Raw genomic sequence first — 27,520 nt, 5'->3', positions numbered from 1 at the left:
TGCTGCGCCAAACGTAGGCGTTACACCGCGGAAAAGGAAATAATCGCGGGTGCACGAGGACACAGTGGCGCAATGACAATAATGAGCAAACTCAGTCGCGTATTGTTCCCCGCGAAATGGAATTATAGATACGTTCCTTTGGTTATAATCGGATTTACTATTGTCGGGGCGCCAATCGGAATATCGTAAAGCGCAACTGGCGGCGCAGGGTTGCACCGGGCGCGCTTCGTGCATCAGGAGTGATGCGGTAAACCCCACGCTGAAACAGACGCAATTTACAGCCCTCCGGTCCTTCTGCGAAACTCCGTCGTCCGCATACGTTTCACCACGCGCGTGTTGTATTACGTTCGTATATGGAGAGATATTCTTTCCTCAACTCTCCAAGTTTCTCTCAGGTTCAAAGGAACAGTTTTCCGTCAGTTTCTGTACATGTTTGAAGGTAACTAGGATATTGCGGCGTATTACACATATACACGTGCTGTCGTATCTACGCACAGATTCCCATTACGGAAGCTTAAAGGCACGTAGCGGAGTTCTTTCGCTTTACATTCCCCCCAGGATGTAACTTTTCATAAGGTACAGAGAGATTTCTTTAAGTATATACGCGTCTCTTGTAAGCAGCGTTTCTACTTCATATGTTATTGGCAATTTATAAAAATTTCCGTAGAAAAGTCACTTTTCACGTAATTTGTGCATTTATTGCAAAGTTCATTTTAAATACATATTTTTTTTACAAATGAAATAACACGGGTACAACTTTGATTAAACAAAGAATAACAGCGTATAAGTGAAAAGAACGTCAAAAAAGTTGTATGCATACCAAGAAAATAGAGCTAGTAACAAATAATATTCTTATATTTGTATAAAATATATATTGTTAATCTCTTAATGCGCGCGTGATTGTTAAATACGGCAATACGTAAAGGTAACAATATCTTGCCTCTTCCGCTTTTCCGTCTCCCTTTTTTTTCTCGCTGAAAATCTCTCCGTTACAAAATACCGCTATATTAATACGAATATCAGCGAGCGTTGCTCAATTTGTGATGTATGCTACACCTATAGATGAATTTCTCCCTCTGCCAGTCAAGCTGCAACGTATTATCGCGTGTCTAAGTATTTTAGCGTAGCAATAGCAACATAAGCGTGATTAAATTATTGCGTACTTACAGTTCTGTCTGTTCTAGATTCAGACGATCCCGCATTTCCAGAATGCTCCTTCTCATCCTCGAGGGAACTGAATGATCGTCGTTATTGCGAGAAGATATGATCAAAGCGCTCGTCTCAAAATTAACGATTAGTAAATGTACGTAAAGTACAAATTACCTGTGTTCCCGTTTAAGCTTTAAATCGCGAGAGTATAATTCCGTTATCATCTTCTCATTATTTTCAGCATCGAAAATTTTGGAGTGAAACTTCTCTTCACTCGTTTTCCCGCTTAAAGACGATCTATTCTCCCTCGTGTACTGCTTACGCAAAGTGAATTTGTTGTAAAACCTATGCTCCTGGGTATTATCCCGACAGCTGTAGTGATCCTTCCTGGTTTCGATATGTGCGGTATTCGACTCGGTATTCTCGGCCGCGTGGGAGCTCAAAATATTGATTCGATTATGCAGCTCCGACAGCTCCTTCAAGTTCAGCGACTAGAAAGAATAACCGCGTAACGAACCGACGCAAAAAAAAAAGTTACCTATTAATCGATTCCTTCGCGTACCTGCAGCCAACTGTCCGCGTCGAACGAGCTCTTCTCGATTTTCATAATGTCCTCGAATCTCGCTTGCAATCTTTCGACGTTTTCATTATGCCTTTTACGAAAAGCGTTCAAGCTGCTGTCGTACTTTTTCTTCAGTAACGTCAATTTGTTCTGATACTCCTCCGTTCGGCACTGTCAGGTGGAAGAAAAAGTATTTTTAAAATGTGATGCTGTGAACGAGAAGAAAACTTGCGCACGTACTTTAACTTTAGTTTGCAGATCGTCTTTTTCCTGCAACAAATAGGTAATGCATTCCTGAAGGCTCTTTATTTCGCTATCTCTTAGTTTCACGTCGTCCATCAGGTTCTTAATTTCTCGCAGTTTTTCTTCATATTGGCCTTCGAGGAATTTTAACTTGCGCGCGGCGTTCTCAAAATTATAATCTACTTCTTGAGCGGCAGGATCTAATATATCCTCATCTTGCTGACAAGACTGAAGGAAAATTGCAAGCATTAGTGCAGTTGTATTTGATACCGAGACGTTAATAGTCATTTTAACGAAACATTTTGATGAAAAAAATTTAATAAGCTCTGTAATTTAATGAGCAATGAAATTTAATAAGCTTTTTGAAATTTATACTACGTATATACTCAGGCCTGTCCTCTTATATTGTTTTTAACAAGCTCGTTTACGTGTACCTTATTAGCATATAATTTTTTCTGTCGCTTTTCTCTCTCATCTTCCACTTCGGGAGCTTCTTTACTTGGATAACATGTGTTCATTGTCTCTTTATCATATTCCATAATTTCCGTTCGAAGACGCAGAATTGTCTCGTAAATTCTTTTGGGAAGCGTGTACAGCGCATCCTTCAGAGACGACCTCGTGTCCTCGGAAGGATATAACAATTGATCGTTAGTACTTTTTACAATCTCTATATCCGCCACCAATGTCTCATTTCCGTGCGACAACGCTCGCAGTCTGCTTTCGACGCTCGCGGTGGAACTCCGGTAACACGCTATTTCGCTCTTCAGATAGTCCACTTGCGCCAACAGCCTCTCCTTATCCACGTCCAAGTCCGACAGACTTGCCCGTAGGACATTTATCGCGGCCGCACTGTCGCTTTCCCTCCTCAATGATAATATTGTGTCGTTACTGCGAGCGAGTTCAACCTCAGCCTCCCTTAACTGATCGCGCAGCGATTGATTCTCGTCTCGCAGCTTCACGACATCGCCGTGCTTCTGCGTTATCATCGCGTCGTATTTAATACTTCCGTGAGTCAGAGCGATCCGGTTCTTCTCGTCCTTACGTTCCAGCTCGGCGATGATCTCGGCGTTCCTGGAGACAGTCTCGTTTGCCTGTATAAGCTTATTCGTAAGATCGTTGTTCTTCATCTGCAGATCGATCAATCTGTTGAATCGACGAGTCGACTTTTAAGAACGATGGATTGAATATTAATGGAGATTAAAATAATAACGAAATTACACTAACTTCTTTTTCATGTTCTCGGCATTATTCGCTTCTTCCTTTAAGACGTCGACGGTCCGCTTCAAGTCGTCTATCTGCTGAGTTAACTCGCGCATCTGCCGCCTCTGTGTTCTCAGTTCTTCACTGCGCGCTTCATTCTCCTTCGAAAGTAAGCTTCTCGCATCGATGAGCTCGGCGTTCTCGACTTTCAACGCGTCGCACTCCGCGCGGTAAGAAAAAATATCGCTCTCCAGTGCGGCGAGGTGTTCGTGCAGCCTCTTGATTTTCGAGTCCCTTTTACTTATTATAGCTTCCAACACCTTCTCCTTCTCCAACATCTTTTTCCTCAACTGTTCCTGAATCGCGCAGTCGCCCTCGCCCCTTCGCAACATGTGCTCCGCCACTTTTTGCTTCAATTCCGTAATCTCGAGGTCCTTCTTCTGCAGCTCCTGCTGCTGCCTCGTGAACTCTTTGATAATTTGCACGTGATGATCGCCGGCACCTTAATGCATTTTCATTATGTATAATAATTATGTAATACTCGTCACGCGGTCGTCGCTTTAAAGGAATTACACGGGATACTTGAGATAGACGTAATACCTTGAAGTACCGCGGATATTTCATGTATTTTGTCAATGGAACGTTTGATGTGCGTTGCGAGGGCACGATCGATATCTTTATACGAGATTACTTCGTTCAATTCTATCTTTTCCGATTCTTCAGAACACGTTGTGGTAGTGTCAACATCGTCTGATTGAATCTGAACGCTGACTAATTCTTTAGATGAATGACAGTCGCCATTACTCGATGTGTGAGTGGAAACATCTTCTGTAATATTATTAAATTTGACACAATTAAATCTGTATCAGATTATCCATTGATTTAAATTATTTCCCACGCGCGCTGTAGCGTCATTATTAAATCATTTATACTTATTTAACGCGGAATACAAAATTTGATATAAAATTATTAACGGGAGAATTCTACATAAATAAATATAAGCCAGAAAGAGATATAAAATTAAAAAAAAAAAGTTTTCTAAAAAAAATCATACATAAATGAGGCAATGTTTAAACATGCGCGGTATAAAACACTGAACAAAATCTGTAATATCTGAGATTTAATAAAACTTTAATAAAACTTTTAATAGAAGAGATTGAAGCGCTAATCTTCAGGTAGTTCCCCGTGATATCTTATCAATTCGGGACGTGCATTGTTGTATTGCAACGGAGCAACCTACATCACGAAGAAATAACAAATAAAAGGTAATTCTCCATTTCTTACGAATCACTGATCCGAACTGTAATAACGCGGATTGATTTGACGTGAATACGACGTCGAATTGTTGGAACAACAATTGAGGCAAGACAGCGCGAAAAAGGTTTCCGGGTTCTCAAAATATATACCTGCAGCCGGCTGAATCGATCCGTGTCCGGTATCAAAATCTGTGTTTGTAATTTCGCTGACGGTCTCTTGGCTGTAACATGCCACATAAGCCTTTAAGTTATCTATCTCCCGCAGACGATTACGCCGTTCTAGTTTACACTCCTCCAACTCGGCGATGAACGCTTTTAAAGCGGACAACGCGCTCTGCACGTCTAAGCAAGTGTCGTGCTCGCACTTGGTGTAATCGCAAACGCCCTCGTACGCTATCTTAGTCTCGTCGAAATTATTCAGACTGCTTTTCAGCATGTTAGTCAGATTACCGACCTCCCGCTCCATGCAAACTAGCTGCATCTCGCACTGCGAGATCTTGTCGTTTTTTGCCTGAATCTCATTTCTCAAGTCGGCCACTACATCATTCATCTCTACCTGATCGTGAAAATTATTAGTGGGAGAAATCTACATAAGCAAATAACAGAAAGAGATATAAAATGTAAACAAAAAAGATTTTCCGAGGGAAAAAAGACATACATAAGTGAGACAAGGTTTAAACGCGCTTGCTATTACTATGTGTCCTATTATACTTATGCATTTTTCTGCAAGGATAATTTAAGATTTAGGATTACGACATGTATAGGCAGGCGGTAACCGAATTCATTAACGTTAATCACTTTTACGACAATCTAATTTCTTTGTCTGTTACTTCACAGAAATGAAGAAAGTATTAGATTAAAAAGTTATCTCTACGTCCCTAAAATTTTCTTTCTTATTATTCAAAGCTGTAATTCCCTGTGACGGCATATCTTCGCAATAATCGGTAAATCTGCAATTGCGTAAAATCCCTTTAATTATGTTCACGCCGTTCTACCCTTAATTATAAATTAGGCCAATGTAACGTCGCGCACCGACCATTCCCGAATAATTTATTTCTTATTATTAATTGAATCGACGTTAAAATTAATGGATTGCGATGTGACGCATGTAGCCAAATGACGCACACCTCACGAGTGTCAGACGTAACAGACATTTGCTTTATCAACGTCAATAGTCGTTTTATTTCATCTTCCCTGTCCGCCAGCGTGCAACTTTGCTCGTGATATTGCTTTTGAAGCGTATCACGTTCTCGCCAGACATTTTTCATCTGCTCCAAAGCGATACCGCAGCTCTCCGCCTCCCTCGATAAATGCTCCATCTCCCTCACCTTCCGCTAATTTATCACATATTTATACATGTTAATTCATTAAATCCGAACTCAAGCTTTCGCGAGTTTTGCGAAGCAATTATATGAAGGGGTTAAAGTCATAGTGGTGTAAGTCAATTTTTTTGACCACTTTTTTTTCTTCTTTTTTCAACATATCTGCATGTGTAGACTGCATCTATGAACTTAACTCGATAGGTTAAAAAAAGTGACTTACACCACTATGGCTTTAACCCCTCCATATATACTGTATATATAATATACATTGGCGTGGCATTTGCTAAATCTCGCGCATACGAACCGTGAGCGACTCATTTTCCACGGAAAGTAATTCTGCCTCCTTAGCTTCCGTCCTAAGTTTCTGGATTTCCTGCGATTGGAAATAACAAACTTGACATTTTCTAGCTAGCTCCGCTTTCAACTGATCCACCAAACACTCGAAAGAAGAAACCTGCGGGAGGGACAGTAAGGACGGATAAAGACCCCAGTTGAGAAAGAGATATGCAATTCGTATAAAATCTTTCGATACTGTTACTTTTGCACTTAGATCTACCGTCTCGCAGTCGCGTCTGACGCTCACTATTTTCAACTTTTCTTGCAGGGTCTAGGGACGCGAGAGTCAAATAATTACACAAATTTTTAATTGAAGCAGTCGGGAGTAAGTACCGATTTTTACATTAACGTTACGCCTCAGAATGTTTGAATCTTCGTCCTTCTGTTTTAACAATGTTTTCAAATGCCTGTTGAGTTCCCGCAGCTCTTCCAGCTCGTCTTCTTTCATCTGAAAAGCGAACGTGGATAAAGTTCACCGTGCGTAGTTGTATAGAGACTCGTTTCAATCAAATCGGCCAGTTTCGTACACCAAGCTCGTTCTTCAGAACGATAATTTCCGAATCCTTTTGGATGATCACTCCTTTATGACTTCTCTCGCAGACCTCGGGATCCGAGTTTATCCCTAACTCGCTTTCGGACGTAGACACGCTTTCGGTAGTCTCGTAATACTGACTGGAGGGCGAATCGACGTTGGACTGCCTGTCGTAAGCGTCGTCATCCTTACATTCCTCCGTTTGCACACCGATCTCGCAAACATCTTGCACCGCTTGGGAAGACGCGTCAACGTACTCGATGCAGACGCTCGCTTGCTCGCTGCGCTCTGCAAAATTTATCGCTCTGCTTGCAACGGATTGTTTCAGCGTGCTTTTGAGATTGCTCAAAGAGAATTCTTTTGATAAACAAAACCTCGCGCCTTTTGATTTCTGATAAATATTTAAAATAAACGCTCAGTAAGTAAAATGATAGCAGTATGTCGGCAGATTGATAACAGATTTCAACTGCGTTCAACTTATGTTCTGCCAGCAGAGTCTGCTAACATAATTAGACAGCAGATTGGCAGAAATCGCACAGAACCTGGATATTATAGTTCTGCAGAATCTGTTCGATTTCTGCCGACAATTTGCTATCTAATTATGTTAGTAGACTCTGTTGTCTATACTTCTGTCGGCACTTAATCAAATCTGTAGTCTTTCTGCTGACAAAATTTGTACTTCGCAAGATCTGCTTTCGACAGACTTGGCTGTCTGGTCGGATACGCTCTTAAAGAATAATTTTGTATCTTGCAACTTTTACCTCGCGTGGCTTTCACCTCGGTCAGTATATCGCAGGACGTTACGCGCGACACCAGATAAGTATTATTTTCCGATAATGGATGTGTGTTCAGATGATGTCTCGAGACGCGCGTATTAGTTAGTAGCGGACGGCCGTCTCCGACGTATCGAAATCTGTCAGGACGAAAGTATATCGACATATAAGCGTCGAAATGCCGCGAGGATGCAATCCTGTTTGCGTTGAATAATCTAAGTCCCTCCTGAGCGAGCGGTCTCATCACATATTCAATTCTCATTTCTTCCGCCTTATCGGTCCCGCCAGTAGTTCTGTCCTGCAAAATGGAGGAGAAGACTATTATCATTGCGACTGAAGTCGGTTTAACGCGCTCGCGGAAGCTCACGAAATCTTTCTCCAGGTGAGCCCGTTGCTCCGGGATGAGATTCAAGGATCTGTATCCCCGCAGTTCTCGGCGCACGACGTGAAGCTCACGCTGAGCTTGAGCCGTAAGTGCTATCATGTTTTCCATTACCACGTTGAATGGTATCAGTTTCCCAGGCTGCACACAAAGAGAATCGAGATAACCGACATTTTCCCACCGCCAATAACGGTCCAGATTTCAAAATCGCTCGTTGAAAAATTTCTGAATTCGTTTACACAGCTACGTATACAAATGAAATATAAATCCTTTTTCGGGATAAGCAGCGACTCGGAGCCTAAGGCACACATTCCTCGAGGGAAAAAATATATTCGCGTGGGAAACGAACCGTGGGTCTGTCATGCTCGTTGAGCTCGCGGAAGTAGCGCGTGCTCTCCAAGACATTCGGGCTCCAAGCACGAATATCCGTACACGAGTTGTACAGCTTCAAGCGACCCTCCGATCTCTTCTGCGGCAGGATGTAATCCCCGTAAGTCAAAGGTACACCGCTGCTTGGTCTACCCGTCAAAAAAATGCGGGGTCCATGCTCGGCGTAAGACATCTCTCCCTGACGCTTTGAGAAACACTCTCACGATCCAGTATTTACAAAATTTTACCGGTCGTTCCCTCAACTTTAATAACCGACTGTAAAGCGTCCAATTTTTGCGAACACCATGTCCCACGCCAAGTTGCAGATTTTGTGGTTTGGCGCTCTACCATATTTTATTTACACACCATAGTAACCGCGATAGAGAAGGAGACATCGATACTGGGCGCGATTCCGACGGACGCTTTATGCCGGATTCAATGGCTAAATAATGTTGTGGCTTAGAAAATACAATAAAATATCTTTATTTCATAAGCTGCCGTTAAAAAGAATTACAGCGTTTATAATAAGTATTTTCGTCCTTATAATTTATCAACGATCTCTTATCCGTACTAAGGAGTACACAATGCGACGTACCGCGTTAAAAATATATCTAATTTTTCATCTCACGAATGCTAATTTAGCACTGATATCTCCCCAAGTAACAATTACGGCTCGATAAAGCACTCAGTACAGACGAGTAAGTACTTTTTGCAAACGTATCTAGTCCGTACTCTATTTGGTTAAGTACAAAAGTGATTCCTCGCTTCAAGCGATAAAATACGTACAGATTAAACTTACAATGATCATCTTACATTAATACTAATCCTTTAAATTCATCCTCTCATTCAAGTACACATACATACACACACACACACACACACACACACTCTCTCTCTCTCTCTCTTTCTCTCTCTTATCCTTTTCGATTTGCATACCACAAACATCTTTTTTAAAAAGATATTCCTTTTTAGATATTATACATGATCTATGACGCATGGACATTCGGCCTAAGATGAAAACATCAGAGTTAGAAAGAAATATATAAAGTGTACATCTTAGCGATCGCGGAATTGATGATGCGCATTTAATGCGATTAATAATTTGGCAATGGAACGATATGGCCTGTTAAAAAACAGCGCGCTTATTGCGGAAGTCCAAGTGATAGATTTGCGATTACGAAAAAAATACACTCAATAGAAAAATATCTAGAATATTATAAATATATATATCTTTGTATATATTTATATATGTACATGTCTTTTCGAATTAAGTAGAAAAAGTGGGCTTGAGCGTATATAAAATGGACTCGTGTAACTACGAAGGCAGTATAGATATCTTAGAAACGTTATCTCGCTCCTCCCTCCTTCCTTCTTTTCAATGATGTAAGTATAATTGGAATGTAATATCGTTTCCTAAACAAATATTAATTCCACTTCGATGAAGGCACGGCAAAGAACAATATTTTACACATGTGAAAATACAATTCGTTATTCCTGACGTTTCCATCGATACTTACCGTTCTAAAAAAGTATTACCCTTCAATCCTTAGTCCGCAATTGGATAACAGATAACATAGATAAAAATGAAATTAAAATTCGAAAACTTCAACAGTCTAAACATGCGGTGGAGTGGACGAAGTAGATACACGAATAGGCGTGTGACTGCTTATAAGGGAACACTTCTTTTCTTTCCTATCATTCTAAAGTAGCTGGAATGATATATCATATAAGGCCACTTTTTTGCTTTTGGAACGTTATTTGTCGGACAGCAAAATTTTATAAATTTTCGTATCGATATTTTTTTTTCGCGATAATATAGCCTAATACACGACGCCCCAGAGCAATGGACAACAGAGTATCGAGGTACAAGTATTTCTCTTAACCCTGGAACTCGCGAAGTATCATCTCAAAGAGTATCAGTCACATACAATTCATAATACTGTGCAGTCTTTCCTTCTTTCGTAATCATTTTTATCGTTTTCCTATGCTTGTATTTCGATACTTTACAAGTCCATTGCTATTCTAAAGTTTGTAAATATAAGACACGTGCACCCTACAAGTGCAGTACACCCTGATCATAATTTTGGTGATGATGATGGTGGTGGTGGTAGTGATGGTGCTGAGTAGACGACGCCGAGGCGTCATCTTGCATCGTCATGCCTGTAAGATCGACGATCTCGTCCGCTTCTTCATCACTACCAGCGCTCTGCGTAGACTGACGACTTCCTGACGACAACTGGCTGTTACGTGAGAACGAGCCACGGCGAGGTGCTGTCAACGCTGCTCTCTGATTCGCCGGCTTGACAGTTATGATGAGATTGGAGGAATTCGCGATCATCATATCAGTCACCTGTCCCGTGAACGAATAAGCATTAAAAAAGACAGAAAGAAGAAAAAGAGTGAGTATTTTGCTGTATGCAGATATTCTATATAGGATAATTTACACAGAATAATTCTTCGTTGTTGCAAAGAAAGTTATTTCTTATTTCTTATTATTAAAAATGTTATCTTATATTAAAAGAATATAATCTGATACAATTAAATACATTGTATGCATTTAACCCTTCGTAGTCACACTTCTCTAGAATCCCGCGGTAGTCACACTGGGTCGTATTGACCCAGTCGATTTTTAAAGGTTGCCATTTTAATGGTATCGGTCCGATCGGGTATCTACTATCTTGAGACAGTGGGAACATACCTTGAACATTCTAGAATATAAAACAACTGCGGTTTTGTGAGAAATCAAATGGCAACATGTTGAAAAAAAATCGTGAACGAGTACATGATTGACGGTCTCTACCTATAGAGGATACTTTAAACTCTTGTAGATGGCGGACCAAGCCCCATTTTAAGCTAGGCATTTAGCTGATATTTAGATCCAAATGAAGGTGGGTCAAATTGACCCATGTGTGACTACGAAGAGTTAATGAAAATATATATTACTGGAATCAAGTAAATAAATGTTATTTTATAATTCTGTTTTCACAACTGTGATTCTCATATCAATATTTGGTAATTTATGTCCATTTCTCCTATTTTAGATTAACTCTAATCACGGTTTCACTTACTTTTTATCTTTGTCTTAGAACTAGAAAATTCTTAGAACTAGAAAAAGATAAAAAGTAAGTTTATCTCAGTCAAGATTAAAGTTAATCTACATTGGACATTAGTGTGACTCGATAAATCATTTTTGTAAAGCTACCACTTACCTGATCAAGCGTTTTGCCCGCAACTTCTATACCGTTCACTTCCAGGACCTCATCATTCACAGCTAGAAGTCCTGTGCTCTCCGCTAAGCCACCTGGTACCAACCTACTGATAAACACACCTGGAACTTTCTCAATTCCTCCACCAGCGGACGGTGGCAGTATGCGAAAGCTTTCACCATCTTTGATATAAAATCCTAAGGGTTTATCGGACCCGTGTTTCAATAGCCGCACACGTCGGCAGGTCTCTGGCAGTATGTCGACATCAATAATTGCGGATACCTGACAGCAAGTGTAAATGAATGATGAAATCGGCCGATAAAGACCACGCAATGAAAAACGAGCGACGAAGCACAAACTTACCTGTCTAAAATCATGTGGATTTGAAATAACTATAGATTTTGGCTTTCCTGGTGTGCCACCCAAGATACTGGATATCAAATTTTTCGGCTTTATAGTACCGTATCCATTATCCCACGCCCCGTCGCCTGCCGTCACAACAATAAAATTAAAATGTACAAAATATATATTCCGTACAGAGTCAGGAGTACGACACGACGCGAGGAATCTCACCTTTCCTGTGTATGAAAATTCGGAGCAGGCACTTGGCGTTCGCTAGAGCCCTAGCCAGATTGTTATCATTATTGATGGGAAGTGGATCACCGTCTGTATCCGTGTACCAGATTGAAAAGCTAAAGTCCGCCCCCAAGTCGTGCCGTTGCGCCAACAGCTTCCCAAAGTCCTCGTAGCTCATCGGCTCGTTACGATTCATGGAGAATCTGATGATGTCGGCGTCGAACTGCAAAACAATTTAAATAATGCGCAATCCTGTGCGGGAGGGGTAGGGGGAGGGAAACGGTCGCTCCCCGTGTCGCGTTATATCCACGATCGACGGCGCGACGTGTACACCCACTTTGCTCTTCACGGCGACGATGCCGTTGTCCACCTTGTCCTGCTTCTTGGACATCCTCGGAGTTGCTTTCACCCAACGACGTACCACTTGCTTCCTCGGCTGACTCAAACTAGCCTACGAGGAGGGCAGGAAGACGTGCATACCGAATCCGCGACGGCGTGCACGGTGCACTTCGGCTGCGATCACGGGTGAATTCCTAAGGATTCCTGACGCTAGGGGATTCCTAAATGACGACTAGGGACTTTTGATGATTGCGGCATCACGTGACTGCGGTGACTGTTGATTGGTCGCAACACTCGCAACTCCATTCAACTCCATTGCCGTTTGGATTGCTTGTTTCGCTTCTGTCTCATCGATGATCAATGATCATATGTGATCATATGTTGTCAGTGAGTCAGTGTTGTTAATGCCGCCCGGCGTTGTCCAGTTGTTGTATTTCGTTTAAGAATTTCCTGTAAGAATTATAATAGGAAAGGAGAAGATAAATGTAAGGAAAGCCGAAGAGACGAGTGAATAATAATTAAGAACTACTACTAAAAGGTAAAAACAAGTTTTATACTTATATTTTTACACATACTATATTTAATGTTGCAATTATTAAAGTAATGATGTATAAACAAATCAATGTAATTTTGTGCAGATGAGTGATCAGGATCCAACGAGTATCATTAATATGATAAAAGATTTACGTTCCGGAGCTGAATCTTACCGTAGAAGCGCCGGAGTACCAGTGCGCTACTCGGGAACTGGTTACATATCGAAATTCAATGATAGCTCAGACGACGGTATTACCTCACCCAAACGGCCAAGAATAGATGAATCCGATACATCTATAAGCAATAAGACTCAATCCGACTCTGTTCCGGGTAGTCCTTGGGAATGGCGACGTATGAAAGGAGAGGTAAGAAGGATATAATAAATATGAGATTCAAGTAAATCTGGAAAAAAAAAGATTTTAAAAGATATATTTTTGTGCAGGTTATATCGTTAAAGACCAGGCTGACGCATCAAGAGGCAGCTGTGCAACAGCTACACAATATACGCAGACAGATGGAAGAAATCTTCGAGAAGGAGAAAGGTCTCTTGCAAGTTCAGGCGGAGCAGGATAAGCAAACTATTCAACAGCTGGAAGTCCGACTTGATGTTGCACGCCGGACAATCCATGATGTGAAAGAGACGCACGATACTGTGGAGAAAGAGTGGTCCCAAGTAATTATTTTTTATACTAATTAATTACATACTTTCTGTGACATATCTCCATTAAGTTAATCTTGTGGCGCTCTGCATTTAATTAGGTAAGAAACAATTTAGAAAGGAAAATAGCATCGTTATTAAACGAAAATGCAAAATTATCCGAGAATTTAAGAAGTGCTTCTGCAAACGAGAAGTCACCTCCTCCTAAGGATATCAACGAGTCAAGTGAATTGCAAATGAAACTGGAAACTGCAGAAGCTAGAGCAGCAATGCTGGAGGAGAGGGTGAAGGACTATCATAAGGTGCAACAGGACTATGAATTGCAGAACGTGGAACTACAGAATATGAAAATGAAGGTAGAAAAGCTCGAGTCGGAGAGAGCTCTGTGGGAAGAGGGTAAGCTAATGGCAGGAAGAGCCGCGAGAGCGAACGACCTCGAGAAAGAATTGAATGCGGCGAAAAAGACAATTTCAATGCTAAAGGAGTCAGTTAAGGAGAAATTACTTTTAGAAGAACAAATGGCCAACATAACAAAAAGGTACTTCCGACGCGTTTGACTTAAAACGTTGTGCCTAGTTAATAATTCATGTATTTGCAGGCTAGAGCATACTGAAAAAGTCGAGTACCAAGTGGCAGTGTTAGAGGCGAAGCGATCCGAGCTTGCGCTTCGCTTACAGGAGTATGAAATGATTGGCATTACTGGCGGACCGGCGGCAATGAAGCGAGAGCTGAACAGACTTCAACAAGCTGAGGTGGACCTAAGAGCGGAGGAGGGCCAGCTCAGATCAAAATTAGACGCAGTTCTGCGAGAATCGCAGAACCTGTCCAAGAGCTGCGAGGATGCAAAGAAGCTGGCTGCTGATGTGACGTTGTCGAAAGAGAAACTGAGCAAGCTCGTGAACAGACTCCAGAAGAAGATGATCCTCGTCACCAGAGAGAGGGATAGTTACAGACAGCAATTAGATTTATACGAGAAGGAGATAACGGTGGACGGCAACAATGCGATGACCGAAAGAATACCGGCTTTGGAGCGCGTTATAGACGGATATAGGTATACTCTCACATACTAACACACATTATATTGCAAATTTTCAGTAAATTAAATTATTTTGTAAAAAATAAAATATTCAAAATTTTCTTAGGGACTTAGTCAGCAAATTGGAGGCGGATCTTCAAGCGGTTGAGACCGGCACTCAAAAGAATGAATGCAATAAATTGAGGGCAGAGATCGAGCAACTGAGAGGCGAGCTTGAACATCGCGCGTTGAAGGGCGACTTCAACTGCAACGCCCGAGTTTTGCACTTCACGATGAATCCCGCAGCGGTAGCGGAGAAGCAAGCCGAGGAAAAACAAGCGGCTCTGTTACGAGAAGTGGAGGAGCTTCGTGCCAAGGTGGCGTCGGGAAATTATGGCGCGACCGTTTCATCGTTGCAGATGCAAGGTGGATAAATATATATTCTTATTTTATTTATAAAATATATTCTTATTTTCTGTACTCTTTATGTAGAGCGATATATCCGTATTTTCGTTTAATATAGAAATCGCGGAGCTGAAACAAACGCATGAAATAAAGATAGCGCGTTTGAAGGAGGCTTTCAAGGCATCCTCGCAGGAGTACCGCCAAGCGTGCTACCAGCTGTTCGGTTGGAGAGTAGATCGAACCAAAGAAGGCTGTTACAAGCTATCGAGTCAATACGCAGAGTCACCAGATGATTTCCTATTTTTCCACGTAGGTGAAGAGGGTGTAGATATGTTGGAGACCGTCTTTTCTGCGAATCTGGGAAGTTTGATCGAGCAATACTTGCAAAGACAGCATAGTGTCCCCATGTTTCTTAATGCCGTACAATCTGATTTATTCAGTCAGCAAACAGTAACAAATGTCATGACATAATGTTATTTCATGTTTATGAATAAAACTGATATTCTTGTTTTATTAAGTTTCACTGGGTTTTAACATATAATAGGTAATAAATATGTAATAAATAATAAGTTTGTATGATTCTATCTGTATAAAAAGCTTTATTTACACGTCAATCTGTTAATGTTCATTTGATTTGAAATTAATTGCTTATCCATGATCCAAATGATATAACGTAATTTTCATGATCGCCGATGTATTTATTCCAGGTCTGTTCTATCTTATGCTGATAATATATCTTCCCTATCTTCAGTTGTTACGAGAAGTATCTGCCATAGCAGCTCAAAATTTTCGAGATTTTTGCATATTTAATTATGATAGTCGTGAAATAAGAAAGTATGTAATAAAATTACATTCTAAGATATCTCTCAATAAAATGTTAATACACAATATTGTATTATCGGACATAATAAACGTCTCTCTAAAACAAAAAATCCAATTACAAAATTATAAAAATACGTAAAATGTTTGAAAATTTGTGTGTAAAATTAGCAATAATTTTAAGATATTCAATAATTTTTAGATAGTATTAATAGAAATACGTTATCCATTACATCTTATTTATGCAATATAAAAAATTACCAAATATTTCTAAACGAATTTATCGAAGCTAATTATATAGGCTTAAGTTTTGATCTTCGCTTGATAGGCTCCTTATACCGTCGACTTTAACATATATGGTTCGGATTTTATCTCCCCATGATTCTTTGACAAAAGCGTCGAGGAGACTCACCAAACTCTTATCACGTATAAAAATCTTACACAATATAAAAAATTGCCAAATATTTTTAAACGAATATATCGAACCTAATTATATAGGCTCAAATTTTGATCTTCGCTTGATAGGCTCCTTATACCGTCAACTTTAACATATATGGTTCGGATTTTATCTCCCCATGATTCTTTGATAAAAGCGTCGAGAAGACTCACCAAACTCTTATCACGCATAAAAATCCTATGAGGGGACGTCGAAGTTGAAAATCGCGTCGGGCCATCGGCCGTCGTCCCGCGGGAGACGTTACCGTCTCAGACACACTCGTACGTGCCTAGAAAGGGGAGACGACACCCAGAAGAACGATTTCCATTGCTTTATTCGACGAAGGAGCCGTGATGGTGGTCTTCATTAGCGAGTATAAGCCACTATATACCTCCGCCTACTATAGTGAACAAATGCGCACTCACACATTCCTAAAATTTAGCGTTTGCAGCGTGTAAATATATGTGCATCTGGGTGACCAAAAGCATTTCGTGGTAACGAAAAGGAAGAGAGACAGACAGAGAGGGAGGAAGAGAGAGAGATAGAGAGAGTAGGGGGAAGAGAACGGTCGTCTGTGCTGGAACTGACGACGGGAACTCGATATAACGGTGCCAGTTGCGAAGGGACTCGAGTCGACGGGAACTCCCGAGCTGAAACTCCATTATCCTTAATTATAATCGCGTTTAATCGCAAACTCATCCTGCGCTCTCCCTCGCATACGTGCCGCCCTCGCGCCTCGCAGACCCACCTTCGTCCTCGTCCTCGTCCTCGTCCTCGTCCTTGTCTACGTTCTCTTCTGTGTTGCACCTCGCCTCATACCACCAGCCGCAGCCGTTGCTGGTTATCAATCCGGAATCAACGTGAGGGTCTTTCTCTACAACGGGGATGAAGCTACCGGATGCATCTGCCGAAGAAGAAGATAATCTGTTAACGTGTCACCAAGTGAGAGAGAGAGAGAGAGAGAGAGGGAGAGAGAGGGAGAGAGAGAGAGAGAGAGAGAGAGAGAGAGAGAGGAGAGGGAGAGAGAGAGAGAGAGAGAGAGAGAGAGAGAGAGAGAGAGAGAGAGAGAGAGAGAGAGAGAGAGAGAGAGAGAGAGAGAGAGAGAGAGAGAGAGAGAGAGAGAGAGAGGAGGTATATAGACAAAGAGAAGCTTGTAAAATCGTCCTTCCCCGGACCGGCACATGTACAAAATGCATCAGACGTATTGACGGCGATGGTTTAAGTGCCCCGAGGGTACCAGCGGGAAATATCGACGCTGGACCGGGGGCCACATGCAGGTGCATGATTAATGCCGCGGCGCCACAACATATGCCGCAGAGATATCGCATGCGGAAATTGATTCTAATGAGGCCTCACGCGAGAGGACCATCCACCGGCGATCGGTGATCGTTTCCCATCGGTGTGAAGCACGCTTGTCCCGGCTTTGATCTCGCCTGGGGCTAACTTTGATCAGACATTATTTACACGAGAGCACCGGGCACACATAGAGTGTCGCGGTTTCGGGTTGCTCGCTGAAAGCGCCTGGGCAGCTTCCGAATGGAAACGTCTATTTCTTCCGCGAGTAGATGAGACGACTCTCTCTCTCTCTCTCTCTCTCTCTCTCTCTCTCTCTCTCTCTCTCTCTCTCTCTCTCTCTCGATCTGCCGAGATCAAAGCGATCTTTTCGGCGTCGAATGCGAGAGTACCACTCAGCTTCCGCTTAAACGCACGTCGAAAAGCGACAACGATTATTCGACTGCAAAGGCAAAACGCAACTATTGCGGAGACCTATTCTGCATTAAAACTTTGATTGCAAAATGTACTCTACAAAGTATCTTCAATTGTTGCGTTGTTCTATATATCATCAAGTTAACAGAGAAGCCACTGTCCTTCAGCAGCATCAAGAGATTCGGCATTCGTCCAAATTATATCGGTTTCAACGCGGCTTCCGATCTTCGATCACCTGGAGAGAATCTTTTCGGTTTTACGCGAATTTCATTTACTCCCAAGTCGATTCCCCGAGTGGCATCTTGCTCGGCGGACTCGACGATGATTTATCGCGATCTCGCGAAAACAAGTTTCGCGCGATGGTTCTCTCTCGGCCTCGCACGAGCCGCTTTATTAACGGATCCTCGAGATCGTTTTGCGCCGCGCAAAACGGATACGTATTGCGTACAAATCCGTCATCGGGATCGCGGCGGTGAAGATACCGCGGAGAAAGATAATCAATCGGGATGTGCTGGGTAAACCGGGTATCTTATCAAAGTTGGCCCATCTTCGTGAAACTTGCTGGCGTCTTCGTCTCCCAGGACGCCGGGGGAGTGCGAGAGAGCGTTCTTGCCTCTCTGAGGACGGGACAGATCGTATGTGTAACGTGTATAGGATGCGGGGGATGAAGAGAAACACACAGAAGGCGAACGGGTGAACGGGTGAACGGGAGAGGCGCGGAAGAAGGGACTACTGGTAGACTCCGCGCGCTAACTTTCGCGTCCGTGTGCTCGCGGCACCGCCAGAAGGAACTTTGTCGATCAGAGTTGCGAAGGAGATTCCCAGTTATATCGGCAGTGCCACCCTGTACATACCTCCGGAGGAACGGTCGTGGACCTCGGTGGCGAAAGGGTTGAATACGTCAGTGGGATAATGCGAGGTTGTTTCCGCCGCGGGGTTACTCGCGCGGAAATTCTTCCGCGGAATCATTCCTCCGGCGACTCGATTTGTTTCCACCGATACGATTCGATTAATCTCTTAACATTACTAGGAAGAATTAGCAAACTTCTATCAAACTTCGCTATTTTAAGATTACAATCAATTTCGTTGTGACGACTACTCGCAACTGCAGCAGAAATTTTCGCTACAGCACAATCTAATTACAGCCCCCCCATTCTACAAAATAGTAATTTAAGAGACTTAACTTATATAACATTTAATTGTGTGCTAAAAAAACGAGAATGATAAAAGAAAGAAATAAAGCGTGGAGATACGATAAAATAATTCTAACACGTGCAAGTATAAAAAAATACGACATATAATTGATAAAAGAACAGAGAAAGATATATTCAGTGTAATTGATTGCGCTGTCATAATTCATCTTTCTAACGTATTTAGGATACATGAGGCTCTTTTTATGGCGGAATGGTATTTTCAACATCGAGCGACACTGAAGAACTTGGAGATGATCGCTTAAGACTCGGTGAGAAAGCTTGGAGAGACGGAGGATGCGAACGCGAAGTAGGTCAGAGAAGGATAATTATCTATTTCTCGGGTCTATTACACCTAAAGTACCGGCTAAAGAGGAAAAAGCTAGTAAGGAGCACGAGGCAGGCACGAGGAGGCAGCAAATCACTTTAATTTTCAAAATCGTTATGGCAATAACCCCCCGGTGAAACTTTTCAGCTGCACTCGCGTGCGCTTTTAAGCAGCGGCGCAAATTGTGCGAGAGATATTCTCGCTCGCGTTATAACGTTCAACGTACAAACTCGATATATAATTCATCCTTTTTTTTTTATCAAGCCTTTAATTTATGGAAACTAAGAGGTGCGCGTAGCATGCGCAAACAGATGTTGTCGCAATTTAGATTTTTAATTAACACGCAATTCGAGCCCCGCCATTTCTAAATTCTCATCCCGGGGCCCGCAAATTTAATTTCGAAGCCTTTGGCGAATCTGAAATTACGATTAATCGCCCCGGATTCGCCGGAATAGGGAAACCGCCGCGAGTGACGCGTAGGTGGGAAATTTCCACCTCCGCGAGAATTTCGCTTCATTCGGCCTTTCATCCCCCGGCTGCGAGCGAGCACACGAGAGCCGTAACGAAGAAATATTAGCGCTAAGCTGGCGAATGAATACGAATCCGCACTTTAAATCTTGGAGAGGTCTGGGGCTGGGCGACGGACGCGGGCGGGGTCAGGGACCCCGAAATAAAAGCTGACGCTCGGCTGAGGCCGGGCATGGGATGGTCAGAGAGTTGTAATTATCTGTTTCTCGGCTCCATTACACCTGAAGGACGAGGCGAACTGCGCCACCGCACCGCCACGCCGCCGCCGCCGCCGCCGTGGCGAGAAAAGCGGAGCGGGCCAGCGCGCGGGTGGCGAACGTGACGGGAAATAAGAACAGGCCGAGTGGCAGCCGGAAATTACAGAGTCTACAAGCAGCAAGCACTGACAGTGAAACTGACAATATGTACGGAAGACACGGGGGAATAGCCGGGTGGAAAAGAAGTTTCGTTGACTACTCCTGGACGATTGTTCCACGGACGTCCTCGCGCCATCGCGCCGGCAACGGCGGATGACAATCGATATATTTTCTATAGAGGCAAGTCCGCCCCGGTCCTATCGTAAACATTTCATTGTCAGCGTGTTTATCGTGGCTTAAAATCGCGCTAATGATGAGAGTAATAACCGTTGATATATGTACATGTATCCATTATTCAAATTCAGACATACAACTTAATATTTATAGACTTGCATCTATCACATCTCTATGAATATATTTGTACATTTAATCATCAATTATTTTTTTCTTATTTTAAAAAATGCAAGCTATTATTATATATTTATATTTTCATATGGATTTCATATTTTACAGATTATATATCAAAAATGTCTAATATACATATATAACATGTCAGATATTTTTTACATATAATCTGTAAAATACGAAATCCGTATAAAAATATAAATATATAAAAATAGCTTGCATTTTAAAACAAGAAAAAGATATACTTAAATGATGAAATGTATATTAGAGTTTTTATGTAAATACATCTAATATTTATAATATTATGTTAATTTATTACATAAATTTAAAAAATATAAAAAATTATAAAAATATAAATGTATTAAAATTTATGACATATCGTTATAAATTGTAATATATGTTACGTATAACGTCTATACTGCTGACATCAGGTAAATGTGAGATGGTAACGAAGGGGGAAGGTATTTCTAGACACAATCGCGCTTCGTATCGGACGTGTCCACTCATCATTGCCGCGAGTACGTTACGTTTCTTCGTAACGGCCACTAAGAAGCTTCCGCTGCGGGTATCTAACATCCGACAGACAATTTTCTGCGGACAATTCGGCCGCAGCGTTCGTCGTCGTCGTCGTCGTCGTCGTCGTAGATACGGCGAGGACGAGACGCGCGGAAACGATAGTTGGCTCGCTGGCAAGCTCCAATCTCCGGATGCCCTCTCGAGCACACCTCTATTAGAAGGGATGGGGGATATCCCCCCCCCCTTCACGTCCCGATCGTTTCGCGATCCCTTCCCCCCGTCCGTCTACGGTGAGGGCGAGTCTGCCCCTAACGACACCGCCGTCTTCCTTTTTGCCGGGGAGAGACCGGCGGGCTCTTTTCTTAAATGGCGAAAAACGGATGGGAGGTGCTTTTGATGAATCGGTGCCGAACTGCGTCCGGCATACGTAAACCCCCGGAGGGAATCACCGACGATCGGGATGAACGATGCGTCCGTGCGGGCGACGAAGCGAGAAGAATGGCGAAGAGAAACGGCGACGACGACGGACGGCGAGACGACGGACGGGGGTGGAAACACTTGGAGGGAAAACCCCAGGCACTTTTGCCAGTGGATATGTCCAGTATAGGAAATTAACCCCCCGCCGTCGCACGTCGCCGTCGCCGTCGCCGTCGTCGTCGTCGTCGTCCTTTCTACCTCCGGTGGAAAAAGGGGAAAAGAACCGAGGGTGACAGGCTGCAGGTGCGCCAAGGCGAACGACGCGACGGTCGCCTGGGTTCGAGTGACCCACTCGAGCCATGATTACTTCTGCAGCTCCGTGGTATCGATATATCTTTTTCGGAAACGCGGGGGAGACTATAACGTTATATATTGTATTTAATTGCTGCGGTATTACTTGGTATCGATATTAATTTAATTGTTACGCGATATTATTCGACGTCTCTCCCCTCCGGAAACTGGGATAATTTTTTTCCCCACCCGTCAAAATTGATTATCGCTTATCGCTTTTAATAACATGTTTGTCGATCGACGTTCGTAATATCTTACGCCCGTAATAAATCAGGTTACAAGCGGCCGGCGCTAGAGCAACGTAGAGCTTGAAGTATCGCAGAATCGAGCGGGTACCGGGCGGGTGTAGGAGTGACGTTCCCGTTTCCTAGGAGAAGAAATTAGTGTCTAGCAACGGGAAACTTCATTTAGGTGACTCATCGCATCGTTGAGCGGCCCGCGCGCGATTGTTTCACGCGATGGGGGCGCGGGCGTGATGATTGATTAAAAAGTTGCTGATAGGCGGACGCGCGCACTGAAAGGCGGTGGCGAGGGCGAGAGCGAGGGCGAGAGACGCGCTCGCGATCGCGAAATATTAACGACGTGCGTTTCCGCCGAAGTTCCATGATTAAAGCCCTTAAAGGCACTCCGCAGGAAGACAATCGCGTGCTAAGCGATCCTTATAACTGGGGGGGATCCTTATATCTCGTCTCCACACCTCTCCGCGCCCATCTCTCGTCGCGAACTTCGTGCGGCTGTTCTCCGTTCCTACCCTTCCGCCACCGCCGCCGCTGCCGCTGCCGCCGCCGACACCCCCTCGAGACTTGCAAGTTGAAAGGTGTCTCGTAGTCGATAGTTACACCGCACAATCACTTAGGGTGGATTCGCTGCGAGCAGCCGTCTGGCACCCCGCTTTGTACCCGCTTTGAAGAAATTGACAGGATACCGGTGAATAAAGCGGGTTACACGGGAGATCACTCTGGACGTGCGTGAAACTGCGCGCGATGCGCGCGAGAGATGCATCGCCTTTCTTTACCCCGTGGCGTGGTGTCAAAACCGAAAATAAATCTCGGCGACAGCGATTAATATTCCACTAAAAATTTCGTAGGGAAATTCCCTTGTTCCTTATTATTTCTAGATAGAGAACAATTCACTATCTCTCTACTAACAAGTTATTTCTAGGAGGAAACGTAATTATCGGAATTGTTGCGCACTATTAACTCGTTAACCGCTATCCTTTTCTCTTACGAATTTTTGCTGCAACTGGGATAACGCTATTAATTAAGATAATAATATCGAAGTGCATCCTCTTCTCTCCGTCAACTATAACGTATAACTCGCAGCATCCAGGTCGTAACGTAGTCATCAAATATTTTGCTGCGGCAGGCGCGGCAGAACGCCGTATATACATATATATATATATATGTATATATAAGAGACGCCGCTCTCTCAGGGTAACGTATGCCAGCGTTCGCTGAAATATTATTCAGTAGTCGTGTCTCAAGGTGTACGCGGCGCAGGACCTCGAAAAATGGCCCCCGAGAATTCCTGATGCGGACGGCTTTTAGGGCCAACGGGCGTGCACTCCGCGCGCATAAAGAGGAAAGCATCGCCGCTGCCGCCGCCGCCACCGACGCCACCGACGCCGACGCGAGAATACGTTTGAAAAATACGAATGTAAGACGTTTTTGAACGACGTAAAAGCGTCGTTAAAGCGTAACGCAGGTAACAATGTCAAGTAGAAGTAATACACGTCGAACCGGGGCGAGGGGAGGGTGCGAAATTTTAATGGCCACGTGCTTTCAGATCCTCTCCTTATTCTCGCGGCCGCTTGTGCGGATACAATAATCCTTTCTTAAGTCGTAGCATACACTTCTAATGAACATAATCATTGCAAGCTCTTCAGCAGTCCGTAAAGAAAACACTCCGATAAGGATATGAAAACATACGCATAAACAATTACGAGAAGACAGTACGATCATCGTTAAATATATATTCTTACAGTAATTAATTAATTACAATTCACAAAAGCGGAATATGTCGTCGACGGAAAACCCTGAATAGAAATCCGATTAATTCTATTTTAGGATAATCTCGTAATCCTCTGTACAGCGGAAAAGAAAATTCGATCGATCATTAACGCATCCATCCGCGTCCCCGCGTCGCTATCTGTTCCTCCGGATGTAACCTAATAAATATAAATAAATAATCGGACAGGTAAAACGGGGAGAACCTTTCAGGGACTCTCGAACGTCTCCGGCGTAAAAGCGGACGGCCGGATAAGAGGGTGCTTTTAAGGATATAAAATACAGCGACACGTAGGTACATCCGGCCAGTCAGCCAGCCAGCCAGCAGCCAGGCAAGGCAGCCCCAGCGCGTGCGACCCTTCGCGCTCGCGCGCCGTTTACGTCTAGAATATTACTCTTCTTCCCGAGAGATTCGTGAGGTCCTCGTAAAAGGCTCGCGCAAGGATCGATCCGGGATATACGCTCGATTGCTCGTATATCGCGGATATATACGCCCCGCTTTCTTATTAAGCCTCGCTCGCGCTTATGCGATACGTAGCGCGTATGTGTGTGTGTGTGTGTGTGTGTGTGTGTGTGTGTGTGTGTGTGTGTGTGTGTGTGTGTACATGGAGATGCTAAGAAGCTGCATATAAATATGTATGGCACTTACAGGCTTGGTCGTGTCGCGACGAAAGCACGGCAAAAAGAAGGACGGAAGAAGGAGCGCGGGGAAATCGGCAGAAACCCAGTTATTATATGCGAGTGCAGCGTTAACGCAGCGCCTCGTTAGCGCCGCACTCGCGTGAGCCGCGAGCCGCGAGTAAAACCCCTCGTAATTCGCAGTCGAAAATACCGTGTGCCGCGCGCACGAGGAGCTATAAGTATAAGCACGAGGTCGACCCGTTTTTAGTTTCCTGAATCGCGCCGTCCCCGTCGTCGCGATCCTCTCTCTAGCCTCGCTCGCGAGACACCGCGCGGGTGAGAGTCGCGGCAAGTAATTACTATTAATTAAGAACCGGAGAAAAATTCCGTTCTCTCGGACGCACCGTAGAGAGGGATGCAAGCGCGCGCGCCCTCGAATCGACGATGGAAGACTTCGCGGGAGTGTTTTTTTTTCCATTTTTAATTACCGCGACCACGCGAATATATTCTCGTTCTCCAGAATTTCCAGGAGCGCAAAACGCTTCGTTTTCGGGGCGAAATTTACTTATCGGGGGTGAGAGAGACTAGCCCTTGTGATTCTCCAGGCGGAGAGCGCGGGCACTCGCCATTCACGCTAAATTAAGCACCGGCGAGAAGGGAGGAAAAAATTAATCCCCCGGTGGCAGAGATCAGACGAGTCGATATGCTTTTTCACGGGTCAGGTCGTCCAAACGGGGAACGAAATTGAGGACGAACGTCGCGCGGGGGAAAAAGGGGGGACAAAGGGGGGGACGGAGAAGAGGCCAGGTTGGATACCGGGATAGAAGTTCTGTCGGGATAGGGGCGCATCCGGATCCCGGATGGGCTACATTAAATATAAACAGCGGAGGAGTTGGGTAGGAGCGAGATGAAACAACCCCCCTTCTTCTCCAACTGAGTCCCGTGGCACCTTCCTTACGTGGAATTCCTTACAGGGTAACTTTTCCAGCCGGTCGATAGACAAATTTCGCATCCTCTCTATTCTATTTCTCGCCTCGGTCTCTTCCTCAGCCGATGAGCGCTTTAGTAATTTAGTTTTGCGCGCCTCACGCTCTCTTTCGTAATATTTTTAAAGACCCTCTCTCGCGATATAGGTTTAACTCTCAAGCAGGATACGCCAATCCGTATTTTACTCGATTTTATCACGTATTTCACTTTCGACTGATGTAATGATAAGAAAAAAGCATATGTTTTCACTAATTTCTCTTTGTGTATAATAATTGAGCGAGAGATGCGTTCAAGAGGGATATTGTAGTTATTGATATGAGAGATATGTGACGACAGCAGCGTCATATAACACACAGTTAACATGATTTTATAACTCAACATAAAATACGAGACTTTAAAGGGTCTATACTTCGCCATCTCGCTCTCTGTCATTTTTATCGCAACGTAACACATCGCACAATACGAATATCCGTTTATTCGGAAAATCAACAGAATTTAAATGATCCCGAAAATGAAAGAACCTACTTTCAGGAAAAATATACGCGAGAAAAATCAAAATTCGCCATTTTAATTTTCCGACATCCAAATCTCTCGGGATTTCGCGTTTTAGTGTCGTATGGCTATTTAAATGTAGTTAAAAACGCATTTAATTCCAAAATACAGTGAAATTTTAATGCCATCGACAGGGGCGGAAAAATATTATGGCGCGCCAATTTTCAATTTTCACAAAGCTGCGTCTGAAAGCCGGACGCCGTAATTAAAGAGGGCTAAACATTTGCTCATTAATCGAGAGTTGTTTCACTCCGAATCGTACGCGCACGCGACCCCGAAATTAATTTACTCCACGATTATTAATTAATTAAGCATCATTTTCCTACGCCACGAGCTCTAACAAATTAGCACGGTGTTTGTTCGGTCGAACGAAGTTAAAGGGAAATGAAATTTTCCAATAACCAAATGAGAGAAGAAAAGGCAAAGCGAAAGTGAGACACGTATAATTCATTACAGATCGCTTCTACGAAATCTCGTAACTAACAACTTTTCTCAATCGAGAGAAACGTCGTTGTCCTTTGCCCTTCGCCTTTTTGCACAAATCTCGACATAATTCTCCTTTCGAAAACGTGGAACAACGTTCTCGTAGCTTTTGTAAGCAATTTTATACTTTATTTTTTTTCATTCGTGATAAAGACATGATCGCAAAGTTATCCGGCAAATCTTACTTTAGATATACCTAAAATGTTTATTTGTCTGGACCGGAGTAAATTCCTCTTCAGTAAAAATATTATACATTAACTTTCAACATTAAAAAAGCGACATATCGCATTTCACGAATGCTTTTTCCTCTCGATTTTTTCTATTTTATAAGCAGATTTTTCCTCTTTTAAAAACAAACTTTTTAATTTAACAAATTATTATTACAATGATAATCTCGCTTGCAACATAATGTAACATCGGCTCTCAATTTCGCAACTGGCATTAATAAAATCTATCTTGCACGACGATACTCGTAAAGGTAAAACGCGTTTTACCTTTGAGAGAAACAGTGCTCTCTCTCTCTCTCTCTCTCTCTCTCTCTCTCTCTCTCTCTCTCTCTCTCTCTCTCTCTCTCTCTCTCTCTCTCATCTCGCTTGAACCTCGGATTATAAAAATATACTTCACCGTCTAAGTGACTCTGTCTTTTTAGAAGCATTCCCCGTGCACGCCCGGATCTCTCTCGCGCGCACCTGCGCTTTGACCTAATCCCGCGGCTTCTTGGTCTCTTTAGGCGCATTACAAGGTTTGGCTTCTTCGCTGCGCCGCAGCACGACGTCACCGTCTTATATGTGTGCACAATTTACCGAGATAGTGGTTCTACGGACCGCCTAGTAAAGCCGACGCTTCACGATCGCTCTTTTCCGCTATTTAACCCTTCGCTATAAACTTCCGACACGATCTAAGCATTTATTATCTTCCGCCGAAGAATTTAAAGCAAGCCTTGCGCGAAATAGCGACCGAAGCGAAAACGAAAAAAAAAGACTGATTTACATCGAGAAATGGTAAATTTTTTGTCAGTGAA

General features: G+C 43.2%; 4 protein-coding genes and 1 long non-coding RNA gene across 5 annotated transcripts; 1 reads left to right on the top strand and 4 right to left on the bottom strand.

The window, feature by feature from the left end:
• Window positions 1-713: 713 nt before the first annotated feature.
• Window positions 714-4,960, bottom strand: LOC139780376 (uncharacterized). The gene is made up of 8 exons (XM_071718995.1): window positions 4,561-4,960; window positions 3,755-3,982; window positions 3,179-3,656; window positions 2,389-3,097; window positions 1,952-2,182; window positions 1,712-1,882; window positions 1,168-1,640; window positions 714-1,088 (listed from the first exon to the last, which is right to left on the bottom strand). Exons 1-7 carry the CDS (start codon window positions 4,958-4,960, stop codon window positions 1,320-1,322), a joined length of 2,538 nt encoding a protein of 845 aa, XP_071575096.1. The 3' UTR covers window positions 714-1,088; window positions 1,168-1,319.
• A 350-nt stretch (window positions 4,961-5,310) lies between these two features.
• LOC139780378 (uncharacterized) lies at window positions 5,311-8,535 on the bottom strand. Its single transcript, XM_071718997.1, has 7 exons — window positions 8,105-8,535; window positions 7,741-7,896; window positions 6,596-6,991; window positions 6,367-6,516; window positions 6,019-6,324; window positions 5,543-5,744; window positions 5,311-5,360 (listed from the first exon to the last, which is right to left on the bottom strand). The coding sequence occupies exons 1-7, from the start codon at window positions 8,315-8,317 to the stop codon at window positions 5,311-5,313; spliced, it is 1,473 nt and encodes a 490-aa protein (XP_071575098.1). The 5' UTR covers window positions 8,318-8,535.
• Window positions 8,536-8,591: 56 nt separating this feature from the next.
• Par-6 (partitioning defective 6 homolog beta) lies at window positions 8,592-12,422 on the bottom strand. The gene is made up of 5 exons (XM_071718993.1): window positions 12,244-12,422; window positions 11,904-12,129; window positions 11,694-11,818; window positions 11,334-11,612; window positions 8,592-10,474 (listed from the first exon to the last, which is right to left on the bottom strand). Exons 1-5 carry the CDS (start codon window positions 12,295-12,297, stop codon window positions 10,178-10,180), a joined length of 981 nt encoding a protein of 326 aa, XP_071575094.1. The 5' UTR covers window positions 12,298-12,422; the 3' UTR covers window positions 8,592-10,177.
• Window positions 12,423-12,619: 197 nt separating this feature from the next.
• Window positions 12,620-15,370, top strand: Mad1 (Mitotic arrest-deficient 1). The gene is made up of 7 exons (XM_071718992.1): window positions 12,620-12,783; window positions 12,884-13,144; window positions 13,222-13,452; window positions 13,539-13,975; window positions 14,036-14,488; window positions 14,580-14,878; window positions 14,976-15,370. Exons 2-7 carry the CDS (start codon window positions 12,884-12,886, stop codon window positions 15,326-15,328), a joined length of 2,034 nt encoding a protein of 677 aa, XP_071575093.1. The 5' UTR covers window positions 12,620-12,783; the 3' UTR covers window positions 15,329-15,370.
• Window positions 15,371-15,436: 66 nt separating this feature from the next.
• On the bottom strand, window positions 15,437-17,045 carry LOC139780375 (uncharacterized). The gene is made up of 2 exons (XR_011720216.1): window positions 16,286-17,045; window positions 15,437-15,776 (listed from the first exon to the last, which is right to left on the bottom strand). It is a non-coding gene; the product is annotated as an uncharacterized lncRNA (long non-coding RNA).
• Between the last annotated feature and the right edge of the window lie 10,475 nt (window positions 17,046-27,520).

Source organism: Temnothorax nylanderi, unplaced genomic scaffold (assembly GCF_030848795.1).
Source record: "Temnothorax nylanderi isolate EJ_2023f unplaced genomic scaffold, tnyl_v1.0 TNYL_tig0274_pilon, whole genome shotgun sequence".
Lineage (NCBI taxonomy): Eukaryota > Metazoa > Arthropoda > Insecta > Hymenoptera > Formicidae > Temnothorax > Temnothorax nylanderi.
This window is presented reverse-complemented; position numbering and strand designations above follow the sequence as displayed.